Source organism: Erithacus rubecula (genome assembly GCF_903797595.1).
Source record: "Erithacus rubecula genome assembly, chromosome: 12".
In the NCBI taxonomy this organism is placed as follows: domain Eukaryota; kingdom Metazoa; phylum Chordata; class Aves; order Passeriformes; family Muscicapidae; genus Erithacus; species Erithacus rubecula.
The window spans coordinates 10537551-10557949 of NC_136664.1; the positions used below are offsets into that span (position 1 = coordinate 10537551).

Here is a 20399-nt window from a genome sequence, read left to right on the forward strand (position 1 = left end):
GTGAGCTCCTTCTGGTACAACTCAAACCCACTTTACTAGTACCATCTACTTCCAAGTCTCATTTGAACCTGTCTTTCAGGAAATTAATTTTAAAATCCAAAGAACGTGCCCTTAAAAACCACAAACCAGGCAGTTAATATGCACATTTTCCACTGCATGAAAACAGACTTGCATCATAATGCACTGTTATCCTACAACACTGAAGAGCTGGCTTTATAGGATCATTTGTTTCTACTAAAAAAGGAGAACATAAAAGGAAGCCTATTTTAAAAATAATGATTACACATAATAAATCTTGGTTTATCTATAAACCTCGCCACCATTCCTTGTGAAATTTTTACAGTGAATCTAACTCCTTTTCTTTATACATTCTTCTGGTTCCAAAAACTAGCTTCCTAGAGAGAGGAAAAAATCTCCTATAACAGTATCTACAGGTAACAATTTCTGACAATTGCATTTACATGCTTAGCTTCAAACACTAAAGCTTGAAAACAACACCAGGTATGTGTGAAGGTCCCTCTACAACCCCAGAACACAGGATCACAGCTTTCACTCGAAGAAGTTAATCCAAACTTGATGAAATAAATTCACCTGAGTTTGCCAAAACCCTGAAATGATTTCTTTAGAGGTCCCTTTTGTTTTTATCAGTGTATCTCCAGGTTTTGAACAGTATAGTGAAAAAATCCTTAAAAACAATAGCTAATGGAATCAGTAACTGTAAATTTAAGTCTTGGAGCTATAGGGTGCAGTCAGATGTGAAGGTACAGGCTGATGGGAATAATAAATATTCTTTCATAATGATTATTACTTAATTATTTCTTTCATTATGCAAATTCCCTGTATCAGAGAAGGAGCTCTGACAGTTCCATAGCAGAATCCCAGTATTTCTTTAAATAATTCTGTATATTGGACATACAGCACATTACATATGCTATTACAGTATATTTAAACAGTCACCAATACTATGTATTTTAAACCATTTGTATGAAAATATGAATGCACTGAATTTCTGTCATTAATCACACCCACAAAATTCCAAACAATTATTAGAAAAAGAAGGAGGGAAATAACAATACAACATAAAGCAATTAAATCCCTGAAAACATGCACTAGAAAGAAGAAGAGAGATTTTACAAAGGAAACAACATTGTAGTCCCCTCTTGAACTGCAGAGGTAATGCCTTGCACATTTTGCTGTCAGCCAAGCCAGAGGCCTGTTACCTTTGGATTGTGCTTTAAGATCACATGCTTAAGAACTATTTTATCATTAAGGTATCTCAAAAGAAATCAGGAAGTGGAAACACATTTCTGACACATCACATGAAAACAGTCTGGTATTCTTTAAATCCCCAACCAGTGCCTCTGTTGTGCCCTCCATAAGGAAAGAATTACAGGATCAGAACATGGGGTGACTGCTGGGTTCACACTGGACACCTTGTTGTTTTGGGGGGATGGGGAAGGGCAGAAATCATGTACTCTGTGTTGTAACTCTGACAGCCAGTATTAAAGGTCAACTCACTGTTCACTCTGAAAGAAGTGGCAGCATTACAGGCAACTACAGTACTGGAAAAAAAGGATTTGATGCTCAAATCTTCTTGTGAATGTTACACACAGGATTTTAAATATGCTTTCATTTCTAATGGTGATACTCAACAGAGAATCACCCTATGGACTTGAGTGACAGAATAAAGCTAGGAATCACCAATAAGGATCCTTGATAAGCAAACTGCCATGTGCATCATGAAATGATAGTCTGTACTTCAAATATTTGTGAACTACCTTGTTCCAGCCACTTTCTTGTTCTGTACTGGCTTTAAACATTACATTGTTTCAGCTTATGGCTCGGGGCCCATTTCCAAAATCCTTTATCAGGAAAAACACATTGAAAGAGGATGTCAGTGGAAGTTTCGCTTGTGATGGAATTTCTTACTTCTGTTCAGGCTGTACACTTCCATACCCAACAGGATAAGACAGTTTTTTTCAGTTGCATCCTCCTAACTTTTTCAACATGTTCAAAGAATACTGTTTTATAAGAAGTAGATCCTTGAAGGAGAATGGCAGGTCTGTCCAGGAAAGACAGACTATAAAACTAAACTGTGTGTGATATTTTACTTTACCAACTTGTTGTCTTCAAGCTCTCACCCTTCTTTTCCTCTCCAGCTGCAGTGCATTTAAGCATCATGGAACTTGCAATTTCTACAGCTGTGATTCCAGTAACCACAGACTTCAAAAGGTGTTTGTGATGCTTATGATTAGCATATATACTTAAAAACATCTAGCATGCACACAAACACTACACAAAAAGTATTATTCTATATTTACAAAAAGAATGGATTGAAACATTTTTAAGGACTGAACAGGTGTGCTTTTACTGCTAATCTTGTTCCCACTATCTTCTTTATTTATGAGTTAGTGACCCTGAGCAAATGAGATCCCACTTGGGCAACCTTGGCTCCACCTTCTCTTTTCACATCAGCTCCATGAGAAGCTGAATTTACAAAGATGTGAAAAAGAAAAAAGATGCTGGGAAGCTCTTGTCAGCATCAGAGGTAGAAGAGAACAAACAGGAGGGGATGTACCAGGACTAGGAAGGAGAAAAGTCAGCTGCCCAACTCTTAAAAGGGGGAAGGGTTTCTTCATGAACATTAAGACTGGAAAGGATGTGTTTGGGTTTTTGTGTAAAGAAAAAAGAAATAACAAAACCCATCTGTATCACTCTTACAAATTCTCCCAGCTCTTCTACATTTGCACATCTTTGAGCCATATAACAACACAAGGCAGGCACCACTCCTGTGTCATGTAACGTGAGCATGGTCACTGGAGCTGTTCAAAGCTGGTCATTCCTTATGCTTGTTCTCTTATCATGATTCAATTTGATCTGATCAAACCAACCCTGAGCTCTGTATCTGATCTAGAAAGATCCAAGACAGATGCAGATAATTGTATTTATTCATTAGATTTTTGCATACACTCGGTTTACTACTCACATGGCTACTAGGCCTGATCTTACTTCTGCTTGGTTTCATTTGAGGTATTCCAGTTTCCAAAGTTTGTTTTGTAAGCGAAGTATTAACAATTACTTATTGCTGGAAAGTAGAATTAAGCCCCCAAAATTTTAAATCTCCATGTTAATAGTACCCCTATTTTGCCAAAGGTGAGCTATAAAGGTCTTTTCACCACTCAGAAAAAAATAAAATAATGGTGACATGCATTTTGCTTCAACAAAGCATGAAAAACTGTGGTTAACTGTTACACATTACTTGTAGTGATGGTACCCACATAAAAATAAAGTTCATCAAGTTCTCATTTGTGCATATCCCAGTTCTAGAGATCTTATTTCACATCACCTGGAAGTGCATTATCAGCCATCAGGATACCTTCTTTCATATCAGATTTCCCAGTGTCTCTTTGAAGGAAGATTTATTTGTTGTTCAGTGCAAGCAGCCATTTTAGTTTAAAAGGATTTAAAAGAAATACGTTACCAGCTGGTGGAAATCAGCATCGGATGGTGTCAGATATGGAAGTCTATTCTCCCCAAGCTCCTCAAGAAGTTTTTTCTTCTGTTTTGGATGGGTAAAATTGAAACAGAAAATTAGACTAAAAATCAAGAGAAGTATAAAAGTAGCTGTATTTAAATGGCAAAATCAGGTGCAATTACTTATCTTACTGTCTTCAATAGGGGAAAATTAAATAAGGAAAAACAAACAAAAAAAAAAACAACAGAGAACTTCTCTGCTTACAAAGCAGTAATTCAGTTTAGGTAGTCTTAGAGATCATGAGTACTTTTACTCCCAAGTTCTTTTTTACATAATCAGTCGTCGTTGCACTAATCGAAATTCATCTCAGCCTTATGTTTTTCAGACCTATGCCTACTTTATAACTACACAATAATTTCTTGTTTCCTTTCCATTTTCTTTTTTACTTAAATTTGTACAGCTAATGGATACAAAGCTCATATTTCCTCAAATGGCTCAACAGCCCACTTCCCTAAAACAATAAGCCCCAGTGTTGGGGGTACTCTAAAATACCTCCTGAAATAGTTTATGAAAGAAAAGGAAAGCATAATCTACTGTATTCCAAAGCCCCATAGCCTGAAAATATTTAAAATGCCATCCTCAAAACCTGCCATCCCAGAGGCAGCCATAAATCCAGTTTGATATTGGGAGTGCACAAAGAACCAGCTGCCTGTAAAAACAGGTTTTCTCTGTCCCCTTGTTCTCTTAAATCCATTTTCACTTCTGGTTTGGACTGAGAGCATCTCTACCAATATTTAGTCAATGTGGTCACTAATATATTGCTAAGATAAAAGCCTGATGTCTCTCCAAATTGTATTTTTCATGTTTTTATTAATCAAAATAGATTGTTTGTGGCACTTTACAATCAATTGTGTTAATGATTTACCACATGTAAGAGATGTGCGAAACATGACAACAGAATTTTTGGAATCAAACAATCCTGATCCATGACAGGTCCATTCACACTTACTCAGTATTAAGTTCAGATTAACCACAGTGTAACAATTATTACAGTGGAAGTTCTTATCTAGAAAATTAATAAACTGCTTCTTCTACTACTTCTTTGTCTTAGCTTGCAAGAATTGCTTCTTACAAACTTTGATTATTAACAAATTTCGACTTACTTGCAATTCAAAGATCATAAAACAGTATCTGCAATTATTCTCAAATATATAACAGGATTCAAATTCTTATTTTTATTGCAGTATTTTCAACAATATAAACACTAGCATAAGAAAGAACTCAAAATTTTTATGTTGTAAGAGAAAGATCAGATGGAAATGGAATACTGTTTTTAAAAGAATATTAAAGGTATAATACAAAGGGAAAGAGCAAGTAAAAAAAGGTATGACTAACACTCATAAAACTAAGTTCAAAACAAGGTCAAAACAGATCTTCGGGAACTATTATTTTAAAAAGAAAGAGAAAACATCCCACGTATTAACTAACTCCTGGCTTATAGCAAACACATGAACAAGGAAAGCTGAACTATGAAGTATAACTGCATTTTGTGACAATGGATTCCATTAATTCAAATTTAAGCATCAAGAAAGGCAACAGAGGCTTAAAGTCAGGTGGAAGTGTAGAGGATTTTAAGGTCTATAAGATCAGTCAAACAACTGTATGAGTAGGTGGCTCTCACTCATCTCCACACTCACCATGTGCTGAGCACCAATTCTTAACATGCCTGAAAAGAGCAGCACTGACATTTCTGAACTAGTGGTGTAATTTCTTTATGTTCTCAGTTTTCTTTGGGGACAGGTTGTTGGTATGTTGACATGAAGCCATTGGTGAAACTCAGCAGATTGGAAATTCAGATTAAGTTGGCAGAAAATGACATACTGATTTCTTGCATTTTCTAAAACAATTACACTTCTCTATTACCAAAAGCTTGCCAGAATTTTATGACATTAAATAGCTGAAAACATTAGACTGGCTTTGCTATGGTTAGATATACCATATTAAACCGCAAGGAAAAAAAAATAAGATATTTTAACACGGACTCCCATCTGTGGGAAGAAAAAAAAGTGGGAAGAAGAGAGATTCTGACAATTTCTTTGTCAAGTATCAGGCTCTTGGCAAAAAGCACACAACATTAAAATGCACTCTCGTGTACAGGTAGTGGTAGTTCACATTTGATTGTCAGATCTGGCTAAGTGCCGCTCTTCAGCTTGATGTGCAGACTAATACACACAGCTGGGTGGTAGAACATGCTGCTCATCTCTTATGCAAGAAGCTGTCACACAGATGTCAAAAACATCAAGCTACTCACAAGTAAAAAAGAAAAAACAAAAAAACTGAGTATCTGGCTATACCAGCTGGCTGCTATGAAAGTCTAAGCAGTGTTACATAAGCACTGTTTATTGGCTCTTCAAGCACATAACACCCTAAATAAAATCTAAAGAAATGTCTCTACTTGAAGGTATCAGGGTTCATAAAGAGCATTTTTCTAAATCTGATTTTTAAATTTTTAAATTTTCAACAGTGTAACAGTTTATTCAGATATCAAAATTATGTTTCTTATGTTTTAAAAAACAAGTGGTTTTTACACAGACATTAGTGATGCCAAGACATGAAAGACAATCTAATGTGCACCATCCCCATCACCATGCACTGCATTGCTTTAGAAACTTTATTAAGTGTTCATCTTGGGCCTTCAGAAAGGCAAAAACCTCCTCAAATACCTATTTTGTAGGCTGCTGTGAGTGTTACTGGAGCTATTTTAAGTGACTCTGCAATGAAGATCAGAAACACAAATGCCCAGTTTCAGAGCACACATGAAAATTCTGCAGACATTAATCTCTGCTCATTTATTAATAATAAATATATTAATGAGATGGTTGGTTGTAAAATTCAGCAAATGGAATATTAATAATTGGAATCTCTCTATCACTATACATGTAATTATTTATTTTTTCTGGCAAGAGAAATGATGCCTTGTATGTCACAGAGCAAGAGAAGAAACAAAAACACAGCCAAGAGGTGAGGGTGCAGAGAGGATGGTGTACCAGCTTTGGAACATCATCTCCAATCCCAGCCTACAACAGCCCCTCTGCCTCAACTCCTTTCTTCAGAAGTTCTTAAAACATTGCCCATTTCTTCATCTTAAAAAGTTTGCTGACTGCCTGCTGCAGTTTTTACACTTCTGAGACTACTTGGGACTAGAAGTGGTAAAACACTTGAATTTTTTTGTTTTTAATGTAATCCAATGTTTCTGCAGGAATTTCAGGGATAGATCTTTAAAAGAGTCACAATTCAAAGCATAAGAAAATATTATCTCTTTTTCCAACAGTTTTTCCCAACTGCCTTTTGTTTTCTAAAAGGTTAACAGGTTTAGAATGTCTGAGAATGCCTACTGTCATGAAAGAAAGATCTGAATCATAGTTCAGATGCAAACCTTTGGTTTCTCAAAAATCTCTCCTTCCTATTACCCTTTTTACCCACATAAGAATGCCTCTTAGGCCCTGTGTTTCCCTTTCACTCTTTTTTTAAAAATCAACTCTAATAAAACATGGATTTCTTTCAAATCCTGCATGAAGCAAAGGGCTAGTGCTCTGAAATGCTTAATAAACAATTTTATAAAGGAGGAAGATTAAATATATAGCAAAAAATTTTGTGACACAATACTAAGATCTCATCAAGAAAAAAGCCACCATTTTACAGGAACTTCCAAAACATGACCTCCTAACAGCCTTTCACATGTTAGGGTGTTTTATAAAAAATAAAACTGGGATAGTTTCTTCAGGAAGAAATGCAATTTTGAAGTTGATATTTATTTAAACTACAGGGCTTTCCAAGTGTTGGCTATTAAAACTTCATAGCTACCAAGATCATTCAAGTGGTTCAACTAAAACAAAATATGTCAGAAATGAACCTAGAGTAATAAAAAGTACATCCTAAATGTACCATTACAGCTTTTATTTCTCCACTATCACATATATTAGATTTAAGATTTTTTTTTTCATCCAATTATTTCTGTAAACTCTACATCAAAAGATCTTAAGGGACTGGCCATTTTTAAAGCACCATTTACTGATATGAAAATGTTGTATTGCCAGTCAACTCTTCATTACACTCAAGACTTGCCAAAAACCTTGTCTGTGCCACATTCTACAATACAGCCCCCCAAAAATACTGGCAGACATATGACCATACTGTACCACACTTTGCATGCTACAAACTGCATTCCTTGCCCCGCTAATATAAGTTAAAAACATTTTTATATCAAGGGAAAATAGGTATTATTATTATTATATGCAAACTTGTATTAAAAATCTCTGATGGCCTAGCAATATTTCGTGCCACATATATCCAGTTGCTAATTATACTGTAATAAATTACACTTGTTATTTAATATAATCACAATGAATCCTGTTCTTCCACTGAACAAACGGGTCCAGCTACAAAAGTAACAAAATGCAGTTCAAGTGACCTGGGCATGAAAAAAATTACGTAATGAACAATCCACTGCCATGAAAAGACCTCAGGTCTTACATCAGCATCTGTGAGTAGCTGTCTCAAAGATTGTTTGATATTCTCTGCTCCAAAGGTACTGTTTGGCTTTGCTTACTAATTTCAACCTCTCTTACCCTTTCTCATAAATCAACAGCCCAGGTTTTGGTTCACACACACACAGACCAGTCATGCATATGCACAACACACTGAATTGATGTAACTGAACTAAGAGTTAATTTATGCATTGAAGCACCTTAGCAATGTGTGAAAAATGTCTGCTGCCAGTATCCCCTCTTTCCCCACCTTGAAGTGTTAAGGGCCCCTTAATTGTTGTTTTAACCTACAGGAACATTGTTCCTTTGGCCAGCGGCTGTTAATGGAACAGAACTGGCAATTTCCTTACCCAGCTGAGTGTAGATTTGTCACACATGGATTAGCACTGTAAGTAATCATAATAAACATATGAAGTAATAAATAGTTCAAACACAGACACTGGGCTGACAAAATGTCCCTAAGGCCCCTCTGTATAGTTCTGAATAAAGTTCTTCTACCATCACTGCAAGTACCTTGTTAACATCACCCACATCTTGTTCCCTCCTAGCATTTGTGCATCCTCTGTCAGAAGATACCAGTTAGTAAATGGGTCAGCTCCATGTATTAGGTGAGAAGTAAGAACATTCAAACTTTGAAATTCTCAAATTTTAACCAGATCTCCAGTTTCTTCTTATACATATGGACACAAGATCACACATATACTTAAAAAACGCTTCAGACAGTGTTTAGTTCAACATGGTGAATCCTTATGAATACATAAGGATACTGAGGCATGTCTGCATGTCACTCTTTGCATAGTTTCTAAAAGATAGCAAAGAGATTCTGAGACCAGATTTCTTAACAATTCCTAACCAGCTCACCTCCAAAGAATCAGCAGACAGAACTTTAGTGACTGTAACCAATAACTGACTGCACAATTTAGCAAAAACACCCCTTACAAACCCAGTCCCAAGAAACCAAGAGGGTTTGACCAGTTGTGAAATACTAAGCAACAGTATTTGACAGACAAAAGAGTCAATAAAGATTAAAGACAGATAAAAAGTACAATGAGGGTAAATGTTGAAACAAGGATACATTTGGTGCTGCTGTTTATTCATGTTCTAATGACAAGAAGATACTGATGGTTCCTAACTTTCATGGAAATCTATCTGCAGGACACATGGCACAAGATCTCTGCAGCCTTAGGAGCCGTATATTATGCTCAAGAATGGAAAATAATGCTGACATGGTGCTAATTCTCCCTGAAGGCCCCAAGGAAACAGAAAGAAACATTAAGAATCTCCACATTATTTGGGGAAATACTGCATATCTGCAAGGTGGAATTGCACAAACTTCACTGGGATTCGATATCTAATAAATGTAGCAAAGTACAAGCAAACACACTGACCAACAACCACAGAACAGACCAAGAACCTCTAGACTGAAACCCAGGGGCTGACAGCTTGAAATGCAGATTCAGAACCTTTGCCACAGGCTTATATACAGACAAAGAACTTTCCAACACAAACACTGGCAGGTCACACTAACACAGTTTTCCAGAACTACCAGCAAAATCAAAGATGAAATAAATTTTCTTGCAGCTTTTCATCATTTCCAGAAAATAACAAGCCTGGCAGGATTGCTGGTCTCTATATATCTTGATAAGTAATATGATAAGCAATCAATGTCTAATAAGAACACTTTAAAAAGGGGGGAAAACTCCAAGCGTTAAAATATCACCCAGAAGATAAAACAGTCAAAAGTGAAGTAAAAAGGATATGAAAAATATATAGATATTTCCTTAAACACTTCAGTTTTGCATCAAATGCAGCTTCTAACCTGCCCTTGGTGACACTGCAGAAGATAGTGTTAATGTAGAAAGAGCAGGTGTTAAGTGCAAATGCATGTGCCATGCAATCGGCTACAAGGAAGATCAATAAGGAGCTAGAGCATTAAATTTCACATACTGTAACTGTCATGCCCATTACACAGTATTTGAACATCTTTGCAGGCCATTACAAAATTGTTGATTCTTGATATTTTTTAGAGAACCAAATTATTTTCCAGAGATTTTATTAGCACAATAAGCACTATGAAAGTCTAAAAGCACTTAAAAACTTGGTGAAAAATCTGAAGACCTTAACAGCCTTCCAAGACATCATATGCATATATTTGTAGAGTGCATAACTGTATTCCTCACTGCAGAATGAAAAGACAGGAAAATGGTTTAAAGCCTTACAGACAAAAGGAAATGTATTCCAGGAACACTTTTCTTTCTGCTCATCACATTTCACCATGCACACAGCTGATGTATTTTAAAGGAGTCATTTACAATATAATTCTTGACAATATGTGTCACAACAAAATCACTGCCAAAACAATGCACCAAAGGAAGGGCTATGCCAGTTCTCTGGGCTTTGGCTGCAGAAGCAGCATCAGACTTCTTGCCTCTGCTCTTCCATCTTTGTGCTTTGCCCTTTTCAAGCACATGATAAACTCAATTTTTTCGTGTGGGCTTTTTTTTTCAACAAAAGTTGTTTAAAGAAACACCTCATAGTGAACAATTAAGACTTGATTAATTTTTTTTGCTCACAGTCTACAAAATAAGCCACATGGGGAACAGAAAGCTAACATCTACATGTTAAGTTGGCAGGCAACAACTAGCAAAATCCAGGGTCTGAAATGTTGGACAAGTTCAGACCAGAAACAGGGATCTCAGCTGAAAAGAAAGGATAATTAGGCATGGAGGAGACACCTCTGTGAAACCTGCATTCTCCCTCATGGGAATTTTTTCTTATATCAAGTTTAGAAGTTTTTTTAAATGACTGGTTCCCAAACTGTTTAGAGCATCAAACTTCAAAGAATCATTTATATTTCTTTAATAAGTTCTGCACATACAGCCTAACCAAATAAACTGGAGGCAGCAGAGCCACACTGACTGCAAGTTTGATGCATCTCGTTCTTCAGTCTTGTTTTGATTCTTGGTGTCAGAAATTCTCTTCTGTCTCACAATCCAAAAAAACAGGACTTAGCTGGGATCTGTATTGCAGAGTACTGAGAACATTCACAGTACTATCATAAGGTTAAAGAACTACAGCTAAAAGAAAGGCTACTCACATTTTATTCTTAAGTCATCTTTGCACAACATAAATAGTGTTAGGGTACACTAAGAGGTAAAATACAAGAGAACACTGATGTGCTGTGAAAGAAATAAATCTTTGTTAAGTCATTTTCTTTGTGCCAAATACAAGTGAATTTCATAATGCAAATCAACATTTTGGTTAAGAATACATTTGTTGAGCAAACTTAAGAACTCACACCTTTTTAAATAATGCTGTTTTAATAAAGGTATTCTGAATTATGAAAAGGCTAATACTTAATTTCCAGTTCTCCTTTCTATTATTTGCACATACAGACCTTATTTCTCATTAACTTTTCCCCTCACTTGCAATGTTCAGAGCAGCACCACTCAACTGAAATGGAAATGCACAAAAATCATTTCTTAAGTCTTCCTTGTACATTTGTTCAGGGAAAACTCTTGTCTGTCCTTTCTTCCCATACACTTACATTCCTAACTGGTTTAAGATTCTAGATAGTCCTACTGCTACCTCTGCCTGTATTTTGAGAATGTGAAGTAGTACAGTAATAAATCTTTTCAAAATCATCTCTCCCCTTCTCTATGCTATTCTCAAATACAGGCTGGATTTCTGAAGGTGAAAAAGAGAGGCTGGAACAGAGAGGACCATTCCAATTCTCCTTTGCCATAGTTGCTCCATTTTGCTGACAAAATATCCTAGATTTACACTATTACATGTTTCTTCTGCCAAATTTAATAAATAAACAATTAAAGAGTACTAACTCACTTTAGAATGGCTTGGATTTGCTGTCTAAACAAAGGAAGAAGTGGGGCAGCCATACTGATCCACAGCATACTAAAGCTGTAGCAGGCTGATAGGAAAATAGAGACATGTTTAATGAACTGTGTGGTGACAATCAAAATTCAATCCATTAAATGACCCAGTGAAGAAAAAGCACCAAATAGTTTCTGATTATATTTTTAAGCAGATATATGTATAGGATATATAAGAACATTATCAAAAAGCCCATAGTAAATTACTACAAGTGAAGGGACAGTGAGAAAACATAAAAACCCTTTATATAAAGAAATAAAAACACACAAAAAATAACCCTAATGTGGAAGTACAACTTGACAAAGAGAAGGATTGTTCTGAACTGTCATAAGATTAAAGGTATACAGGAAAGTCTCCATCCAACTGAAAATACTGTAGACACCTTAAAATCTAAACTCTCTTGCTTTCTTAAAGGATATCTCAAAGACAACAATAAATAAATTTCATTTCCTTCAGAATGTCTACAAGGACTGGAGTCAACCATTTATAATTTGATACAGTGGTTTTGTATGTTGGGGTACCTCAACCTGAAATTCAAGAATCTAGGGCACCCTTTCTGACACATAGCCTGCATGTCTGTGTTAAAACCATCTGAGTGACAGCAGCTCAGTTGCATTAATAAGGGAGGCTGAGGGCAAGGAATTGACACTAAGAGAAAGCTGCCAGACCCACCTTTGTTCTTATTTGCTGGCTTAACATGCTGTATTACTTTCCCTTCTACAATGGAATTGCTTCAGCAGTAACTAGAATTCAAGAAGGGCTGAATGGGAAAAAAAAAAAAAGAACAATGTAGGATTTTAAAAAAAATATTCAAAGGGAGGATTTTAAAATTAAATAACAGACAACTGCTAGAGCTTATGACCCACATTTGGCACTACATATGCTGCAATTCCCAACTAAACTAGTGACAAAGGCTTGACAGTCTCCATGCAGAGTTGAACTTCCATATGAAATATGCCTCAAACCACTGTTAGTTAAGCTAATTCATTATATCAGAATTCCATTAATTTTTTACTTACAAATTTAACTGAAAAGAAGACTACAGTTACTTGATAATTTTGGGTGCCCTTAACTTTATCAGACCCTACACTTGAGAAGAATCATGATGAGGATCCCTACCCACAGCATTTATTCAGAAACCTTTTCTTTTTATTTCCATCACAAGAATTTTAAGCAAAATCATTTCCAGCTAGGAAAGTGCAGAAAAAACCCAACTAGAGTTTAACTCAGAATTCCTACCTTTTTCATACTGAGCAGACGAACTTTGAACATCACGAGAGAAGAGGGATCACCTTTAACAAGCATTTGGGAATTGGTCCTCTAGAACCACATACAGTGATGTCTACCACACCTCATGAAGCACTAGAACAGGCTCCTAAAGCCATTGGTAAAAGATACTGTAATCGAATTTCTATAGCTCCTCATTCTATTTTTCTTTTTTTGTTCTTTAAGTTGACAAGTTAAGTGTTCTGTGCTTACAAGTTTTCAATAGCCTATTACAAAAAGACTCGAATTTGTTTGCATTACACACCACGGGGATTAAAAAGGAGTTAATATATATCTATTCAGAACTATTGTGCAGAAAATAGCTGTGTTGTACAGGGCTTAGGCTGTGACCCGCTTAACTTTATTCATAGAATGCACAATCCATCACGTACAAAAACACAGAGCAAAATGTGAGGTGTTGGTAAGTACCGCTGTTAGCGAGAAATTCTGCTAATTATTACACCAAATAAGCGCAGTCAACAGGCCAGAGCTGTGAGAGGGCATGTTTCAGGGCATTAAATGGCTGCCTGGGATGGAGATGAATATATTACACTATGCCCTTTACCAATAAAACAATTTCCCTGACGCCCGGCAGTGCAGGCGCGGCGGAGCGGGCACGGGCGATGCTCCAGTGCCACCTAGTGACACTCAGCCTCAGCAGGGACAGCACACCAGCTCCTAAACCTGACCAAACTCCAGCAGGGACAGCACACCAGCTATGAAACCTGACCAAACTCCAGCAGGGACAGCACACCAGCTATGAAACCTGACCAAACTCCAGCAGGGACAGCACACCAGCTCTGAAACCTGACCAAACTCCAGCAGGGACAGCACACCAGCTCCGAAACCTGACCAAACTCCAGCAGGGACAGCACACCAGCTCCTAAACCTGACCAAACTCCAGCAGGGACAGCACACCAGCTCCTAAACCTGACCAAACTCCAGCAGGGACAGCACACCAGCTCCTAAACCTGACCAAACTCCAGCAGGGACAGCACACCAGCTATGAAACCTGACCAAACTCCAGCAGGGACAGCACACCAGCTCCTAAACCTGACCAAACTCCAGCAGGGACAGCACACCAGCTATGAAACCTGACCAAACTCCAGCAGGGACAGCACACCAGCTCTGAAACCTGACCAAACTCCAGCAGGGACAGCACACCAGCTCCGAAACCTGACCAAACTCCAGCAGGGACAGCACACCAGCTCCTAAACCTGACCAAACTCCAGCAGGGACAGCACACCAGCTCTGAAACCTGACCAAACTCCAGCAGGGACAGCACACCAGCTCCTAAACCTGACCAAACTCCAGCAGGGACAGCACACCAGCTCCTAAACCTGACCAGGCTCCAGCAGGGACAGCACACCAGCTCCTAAACCTGACCAGGCTCCAGCAGGGACAGCACACCAGCTCCTAAACCTGACCAGGCTCCAGCAGGGACAGCACACCAGCTCCTAAACCTGACCAAACTCCAGCAGGGATAGCACACCAGCTCTGAAACCTGACCAGGCTCCAGCCTGCACACTGCAGAGAGCAGCGTCCCTCCCTGCCAGGGACACCAGGCACCACGGGGTCATGGGGAGACAGACAGACAGACAGACAGACAGACTGACTCTGCTCGCTTGGCACCTTAGTATGTATGCCCTTGTATAGCTGGGAACCCTTTACACACAGCTCTGTTACAGCCTGCTCTTACAGCCCAAGCCAGTGTAACTTAAAGCCTGTACTGTGCACTGCAAGCTTTGGATAGTTTTTGTCATTGATTTTAGGAAAATATTTCATCAACTACTTTTTTTTTTTTTTTTTTTTTTTTTTTTTATCCCCTCTCCACTTTGAATGGACTCTTATCACTCCTTTTTTTATCCAGAGTGTTTTCACAGCTTAATAAAGTGTTCTAGAGCCTGCAGACTTGCACATTCTTACTTTCCTTACTTGCTTGTTGACACTTTGTATACTCCTGCCATCATTTTTATTGTCATTACAATGGAGTTACAGCCACCCCCATCATCGTTACCCTGGCTCTATTCTGCAGCTCAATGTTGAAGTTTATGCAAACAAACTGAACTCTGCAGCACAACCTCACTCATGAAAAACCATCTAGAGGTTAAAATATATTTCATGATGAAAATAAATTAACATGTGAATACCAGCACAATTGTCTACCAAGTAAAATGATTCACTTACATGCTTAGATCAAGTTAAAAACACAGATTGCAAAAAAGGACGCTAGTACAATCCCTGTCGTTACATTTTTATTTCACAACATTTTTATTTCACAACATTTTTACAGGAAAAGGCAAGAAAAAGTCTACATTCTCTACCCATTTAGCACATGGACAGCATTTATTTATCAACACTCTATATATATTGATGAATAAATTAAAAATGCTACATCTGAACCCCACATCTATCATCATGAAATAAACAGAAATATATTAATACTTTATAGTACTAATTACAGCAGAAAAACACCCTCAACCAAGCTGCTTCCTATTACTGGCATTAAATTGCCAGGACTCAAATCTCATGGCTCCCTGTTTCATGTGCTTCATTAAATAAGCAAAAATAATGTGCTTCAGCATTTGTAGAACTGCATACTACAAAACAAGGAGAAAAAAAAAAAAAAGAAAAATCCACACCAGGCAGATTTACTGTTACAGGAGGATACCAAATGTCTGCTTTGATTGAAATATAACTTGTATCACAAGATGCTTAGACGTTGCTTTAAAAATAATTTCTCCAAATTCTGAATCCACAAGAAGTGGTGTGAAGGGCGAGAATGAAAAGGAGAAATAACAGTTTTTAAAACACTGCTTCTGAAAGCATTATTCAGGCTGCAACCAACTTGCAGAGTTTGGCTAATTTAATTTCCCCACCACAAAATCAGTGAAACAGAAATATAAAACTTCAGCAAAGTTTTGTTGTGTTCTCAGGTCCTGACCAGCACATGGTCTAGACCTTGAGGGTTATATGATGAACACAGAATCTGACTCAGTAATGAAACCCTGAAATTAGGTATGATGAAAGAAGTTTCTGAAGCTAGAATTCTCATTTTGATGGTTAGATTAGGACAATACAACTGCATGGACTAAACCTTCCATTCTGTTAGGCCGATAGTTCTGATGTGAAGTGTGTAAATACTGCTAAAGCCCTTAGAAATCCAAACAGGAAAAGCTTCACTCAGTGGGTGGTCAGCACACAGTAAAAATTTTGAAACCTTTACTGTAAATACACTTTGAGTATTTGAATCTATACCCTACTTTAGGACCTAAACTGCAGCTGCAAGAATCAACATTGTACCTATTTTAAATATGAAGTTAAAAAATGAAGACACTTGTTCCTTATGTGTCAGATAGAATTCTGCTCATGGCTTCTCAAACTGCTCTTCCAGATTCAAAGAAGTATTTGTATTTTCTGGAGCACTTTCACTGCTCTGACACCAAAAGCTCAAATCAGCAAATGGGAGGGAAGATGTGCTGACAGAAATCAATGAGATATGAGAGGAAGTATAGAGACCACAACACAAAGAAGGCAGCATTAATAGCAAAAACCAAGTGTAACCCCCTCTTTACCACAGCAACAAACAAAAGTCCAAAGTCTGATGGTCACTGAAGTATTATTGTTCAAACTTTTAGGAGCCTGATGTTTGTTTTTACAAGAATACTTCCTTATTTCTAACACAGAGGCTGTGTTAGAAAGAAAAATGATTTAAACTAGAGTAACTCCTGATCAACATAATAGGAGTTTTAATCCAGAAAGATTCCAAACTAGTAGTTATCTTGAAAAACTCAAGTAGATGATCTACTCAAAAACAGGTATTGCTTTTTAAGGATCCTGAGATGTCCTCTGAAAAGCCAGGGTCATGCTCCTGTACTAGAGTCCAGATTTAATCTGGAATTTAAATGCTGCATAATTTCCATTTCTTGATATTTAAGACACAAACAAGGAATATGGTTCATGTTTGACAGTGAAATGAGTCCACTTGGATTTATCTTCAATGCAGTCCTCACTCAAAACATCTCAGCTCACATCCACTGGTATCAAGTTATCAACATTCTAGTTCTGTAGCCCACATCAATTTTACAGCCACAGAGGAATGCTCCTCAGAGCAGCCATCACCTGCAAAAATTTTTCCCTCAAGGAAAAACTCTCCCAAGAAGAGAACACATTGCATTAAATTTCTGTCACATTCCTTTTGCAAAGCATTTAGTTCACATATTTACAGGAATATAACATTTTCCCCTCTTGCAATATACCAGTCCTTTTGCTTCACAGGATTAAGATTCTTTCCTTAAAAGCTGTAAAAATATATTTGTCATATAGTTCAAGAAACACCTTATTCACCAAAGTTCAACTCATCATATGCCTTAGATATTCTAGATATTCATAGTTATTCATATTCTCAAATGACACAGATTACTCATGGACATTGATTAGATACCCACACTGTAGCCACTGCTAAAATAGGAACTGCCAAACATCTTTTCAACAAGAACTTTCCCTTATCTACTTCCAAAGAATTATCTTTGCCCAAAAAATTGAAACAAAACAGAAATCAGCCTTAGTGATGATTTAAAGCAACAAATTCTACAATTGTGGTCTATGCTCTCTTTTGCTGTGACATGAAAATGAATATATGAAAAAGTGGCTTGATAGCACTCAATTTTAGTTCATTTCAATATTAATTTGTTTTAATTACATGACATGACAGATCATTAAATGCAAGCAGGCTCATCATAGTAATACAAGCTTCATACAGTATTTTAAAAATTCAATTTACTGTCACCATTGTTTTATTTCCTTCCTATAAGTGAAAGGTTTTTGAAATGCATTTAGAAGCATAAAATCCTCTAACAATAATCATATGTTCCTCAGTATAAAAATTGTTATCCTATGCTTCTCATAAAGTAATTTCCCTTTAAAATTATGTGCGAATCAAGCATTACCTATTTTAACAAGTCCAGTGCAAAGAATACCAACTGTTCTACAATCATAATTTGTAGGTTACCTCAAAAAACAAAACAAGGGCACATAAACAAATATCCTGCACTTCAAGAACTCCGGAATCAATAAAATGGATTTACTCCTATGAAAATGTTCAGCAGTGGAGAGGGCAGAAGGACTTCTTGCTTTCATCAACTCTTTCAGGCACAGCCACAGTATGACATTCTTTAGGACACAGTTCTCCAGACAGCTCCTAGGTTGGGAAATTCAGTGTGAAACTGAGGTAAGGCAAAGTAGAGTGAATGTGAGCTTCTGGTAACAGGTTATAATCTACTTTGGTTAATATTAAGCATTTAGTTATTATCCAATTATCAATTTTTATTTCTGAACTCAGTAACTGGTTTTGCATTATGGTAGGTATGGAGTGATATTGGTACCTGGAGATTACACCAATAAAGTCTTGAAAATTGTCTTGTATGACAGTAGATCAAAATATCTGTCTTACAGAGAAACACTGCTAGTTATTAATAAGAAGTTGTCCTATAGAAAGGTGTACTATATCACACTGGGGTTTACCCACCTTACTGCAGAGACAGTCTCTTTTCTGCTGTCAAAATGCTTTTGCTGTATGTAAATATTTAATGTTATTACCATCATTCACTCAGTGCTCATATTGTCTGTTCAAGCATCTATTACTGTCTGCTAGATACACTCGAGGATAACACTTATTCATGTCTGCTGCTCAGTCACATGCAGGCCCCACTTCTCAAAGATTCTTCAAAGTTCCATAATTTATTAAACACTACACAAAGGCCTGTATCATTTGCAGGATTTTACCTGTGCAAGTGTAAGCACAGAATGCATCCAAGAGCCTGCAGCAGTTTACACAACACCAAGACTGAAGTTTAATCCAGGGTCCTGTAAGTAATTTCAGATCACAGAAATAAATTCTACATTTCCTGAACTCTCAAGTAAGAACTATAGATTTTAACAGATACTGAGTGCATTTAAGTTAATTTAATTCTATGAAATGAAATAAACATCAGCAGTCAGTTTCACACCTAGTTGTAGTTGCATGCAGAACAATTTTTTTGTATTTACCTAAATTCTTAACCCTACATGCAATATACACACACATATGTGATATATATATATATATATCACATATGTAATACAAGATTTTATCACCAATATTACCATTTGATATACCTTCCAGTAACTTTCTAAGTCATAGAAGTCCTGTTAAAACAGACAAGAAGATTCACCAGAGTCCTCAAGCAGGACAGTCTCTCTAGCCATTTGAAAAAAGGTTTTGTTTCAAATCATAGTTTTAGTTTAGACAAAATATTTCCTACTTTGATTTTTGTTTGTTTGTTTTATTTTGTCAGGAAACAGTAAGCATCACAAACAGATCATCCTAAAAAGTATAGGACTGCACAATTATTCCTTATATCCCAGTGGACCCTGACACTTCATATGACGAGATCTAACTGTTCATCAATGATGCTAAAAAGAAATGAAAATGTTGAATTCAAAAGATCTGCCTTTCAGTTAACATCCTTAATGTAAATTAGGGTTAAATGTGAATGAAATTAATATTTAATCACTTAAAAAACTTCTATTCCTTTCTTCTCTTTGGACACTAAAACTTAATTATAAAATAATGTAAAACAAGTGTAAATTTAAAATAATCATTTTGAAGATTTGCATTAATAGTTCAAGACCTATTGGCATGGATGAAAAGAAGGGGAATCCCAACATTATGTTGCTTTAAAGCACAGTGTGATTCCATTCCTTGCCAAGAGACAGCAGGAGCCCAGGCCCAGGGGAGTGCTGTGGTGGGGAAGAAGGGAGAGAGCAGGATGGATGTGCATTGCACAGCAAGGCTACAGGAGCAGGGAGTTGGGGAGAAGGAAAGGAAACCCAATGTTTGAACTGCTACAGCAGGGCCCCAATAGATTACTGCACACATCACCATGGAATAAAAAGTTGTCATCATACAGGGACATAATCCAGTATTTAGTTATGATGCAGCATGATACACAGCAAACAATCCAAAATCGGGGGGAAAAAGCTTCTGACATCAGCACAATATCTCTTCACAATATTGCAGCTCTTATGGCATCTAACCTGCAGCCTTCCTAAACTTTCACTCACAATGTGAATCCTATGGGCCTTATGGTTCTCCTCAGTGGTTACTGTTGTGCAGTCTATATATATTGTTTAAAAAAATTAAAAAAAAAAATATATATATAAAAGCTCAGATTTTGATA

At 36.9% G+C, this 20399-nt stretch overlaps 1 protein-coding gene across 5 annotated transcripts in view; it reads right to left on the minus strand.

The window, feature by feature from the left end:
• Window positions 1-20399, minus strand: part of FTO (FTO alpha-ketoglutarate dependent dioxygenase) — a 216492-nt gene that overhangs the window by 175258 nt on the left and 20835 nt on the right. For 2 of the 5 annotated variants that reach the window (XM_079315937.1, XM_079315939.1), the window contains exons 1-3: window positions 11866-11934; window positions 10117-10201; window positions 3482-3559 (exon numbers count right to left, since the gene is read on the minus strand). In XM_079315937.1, the coding sequence (XP_079172063.1) occupies window positions 3482-3559; window positions 10117-10201; window positions 11866-11933 (231 nt within the window). In that variant the 5' untranslated portion in view covers window position 11934. Of the gene's footprint in view, window positions 1-3481; window positions 3560-10116; window positions 10202-11865; window positions 11935-12585; window positions 12674-20399 lie in introns of those variants that run through there. The other 3 variants (XM_079315938.1, XM_079315940.1, XM_079315941.1) reach the window with 3 other exon arrangements.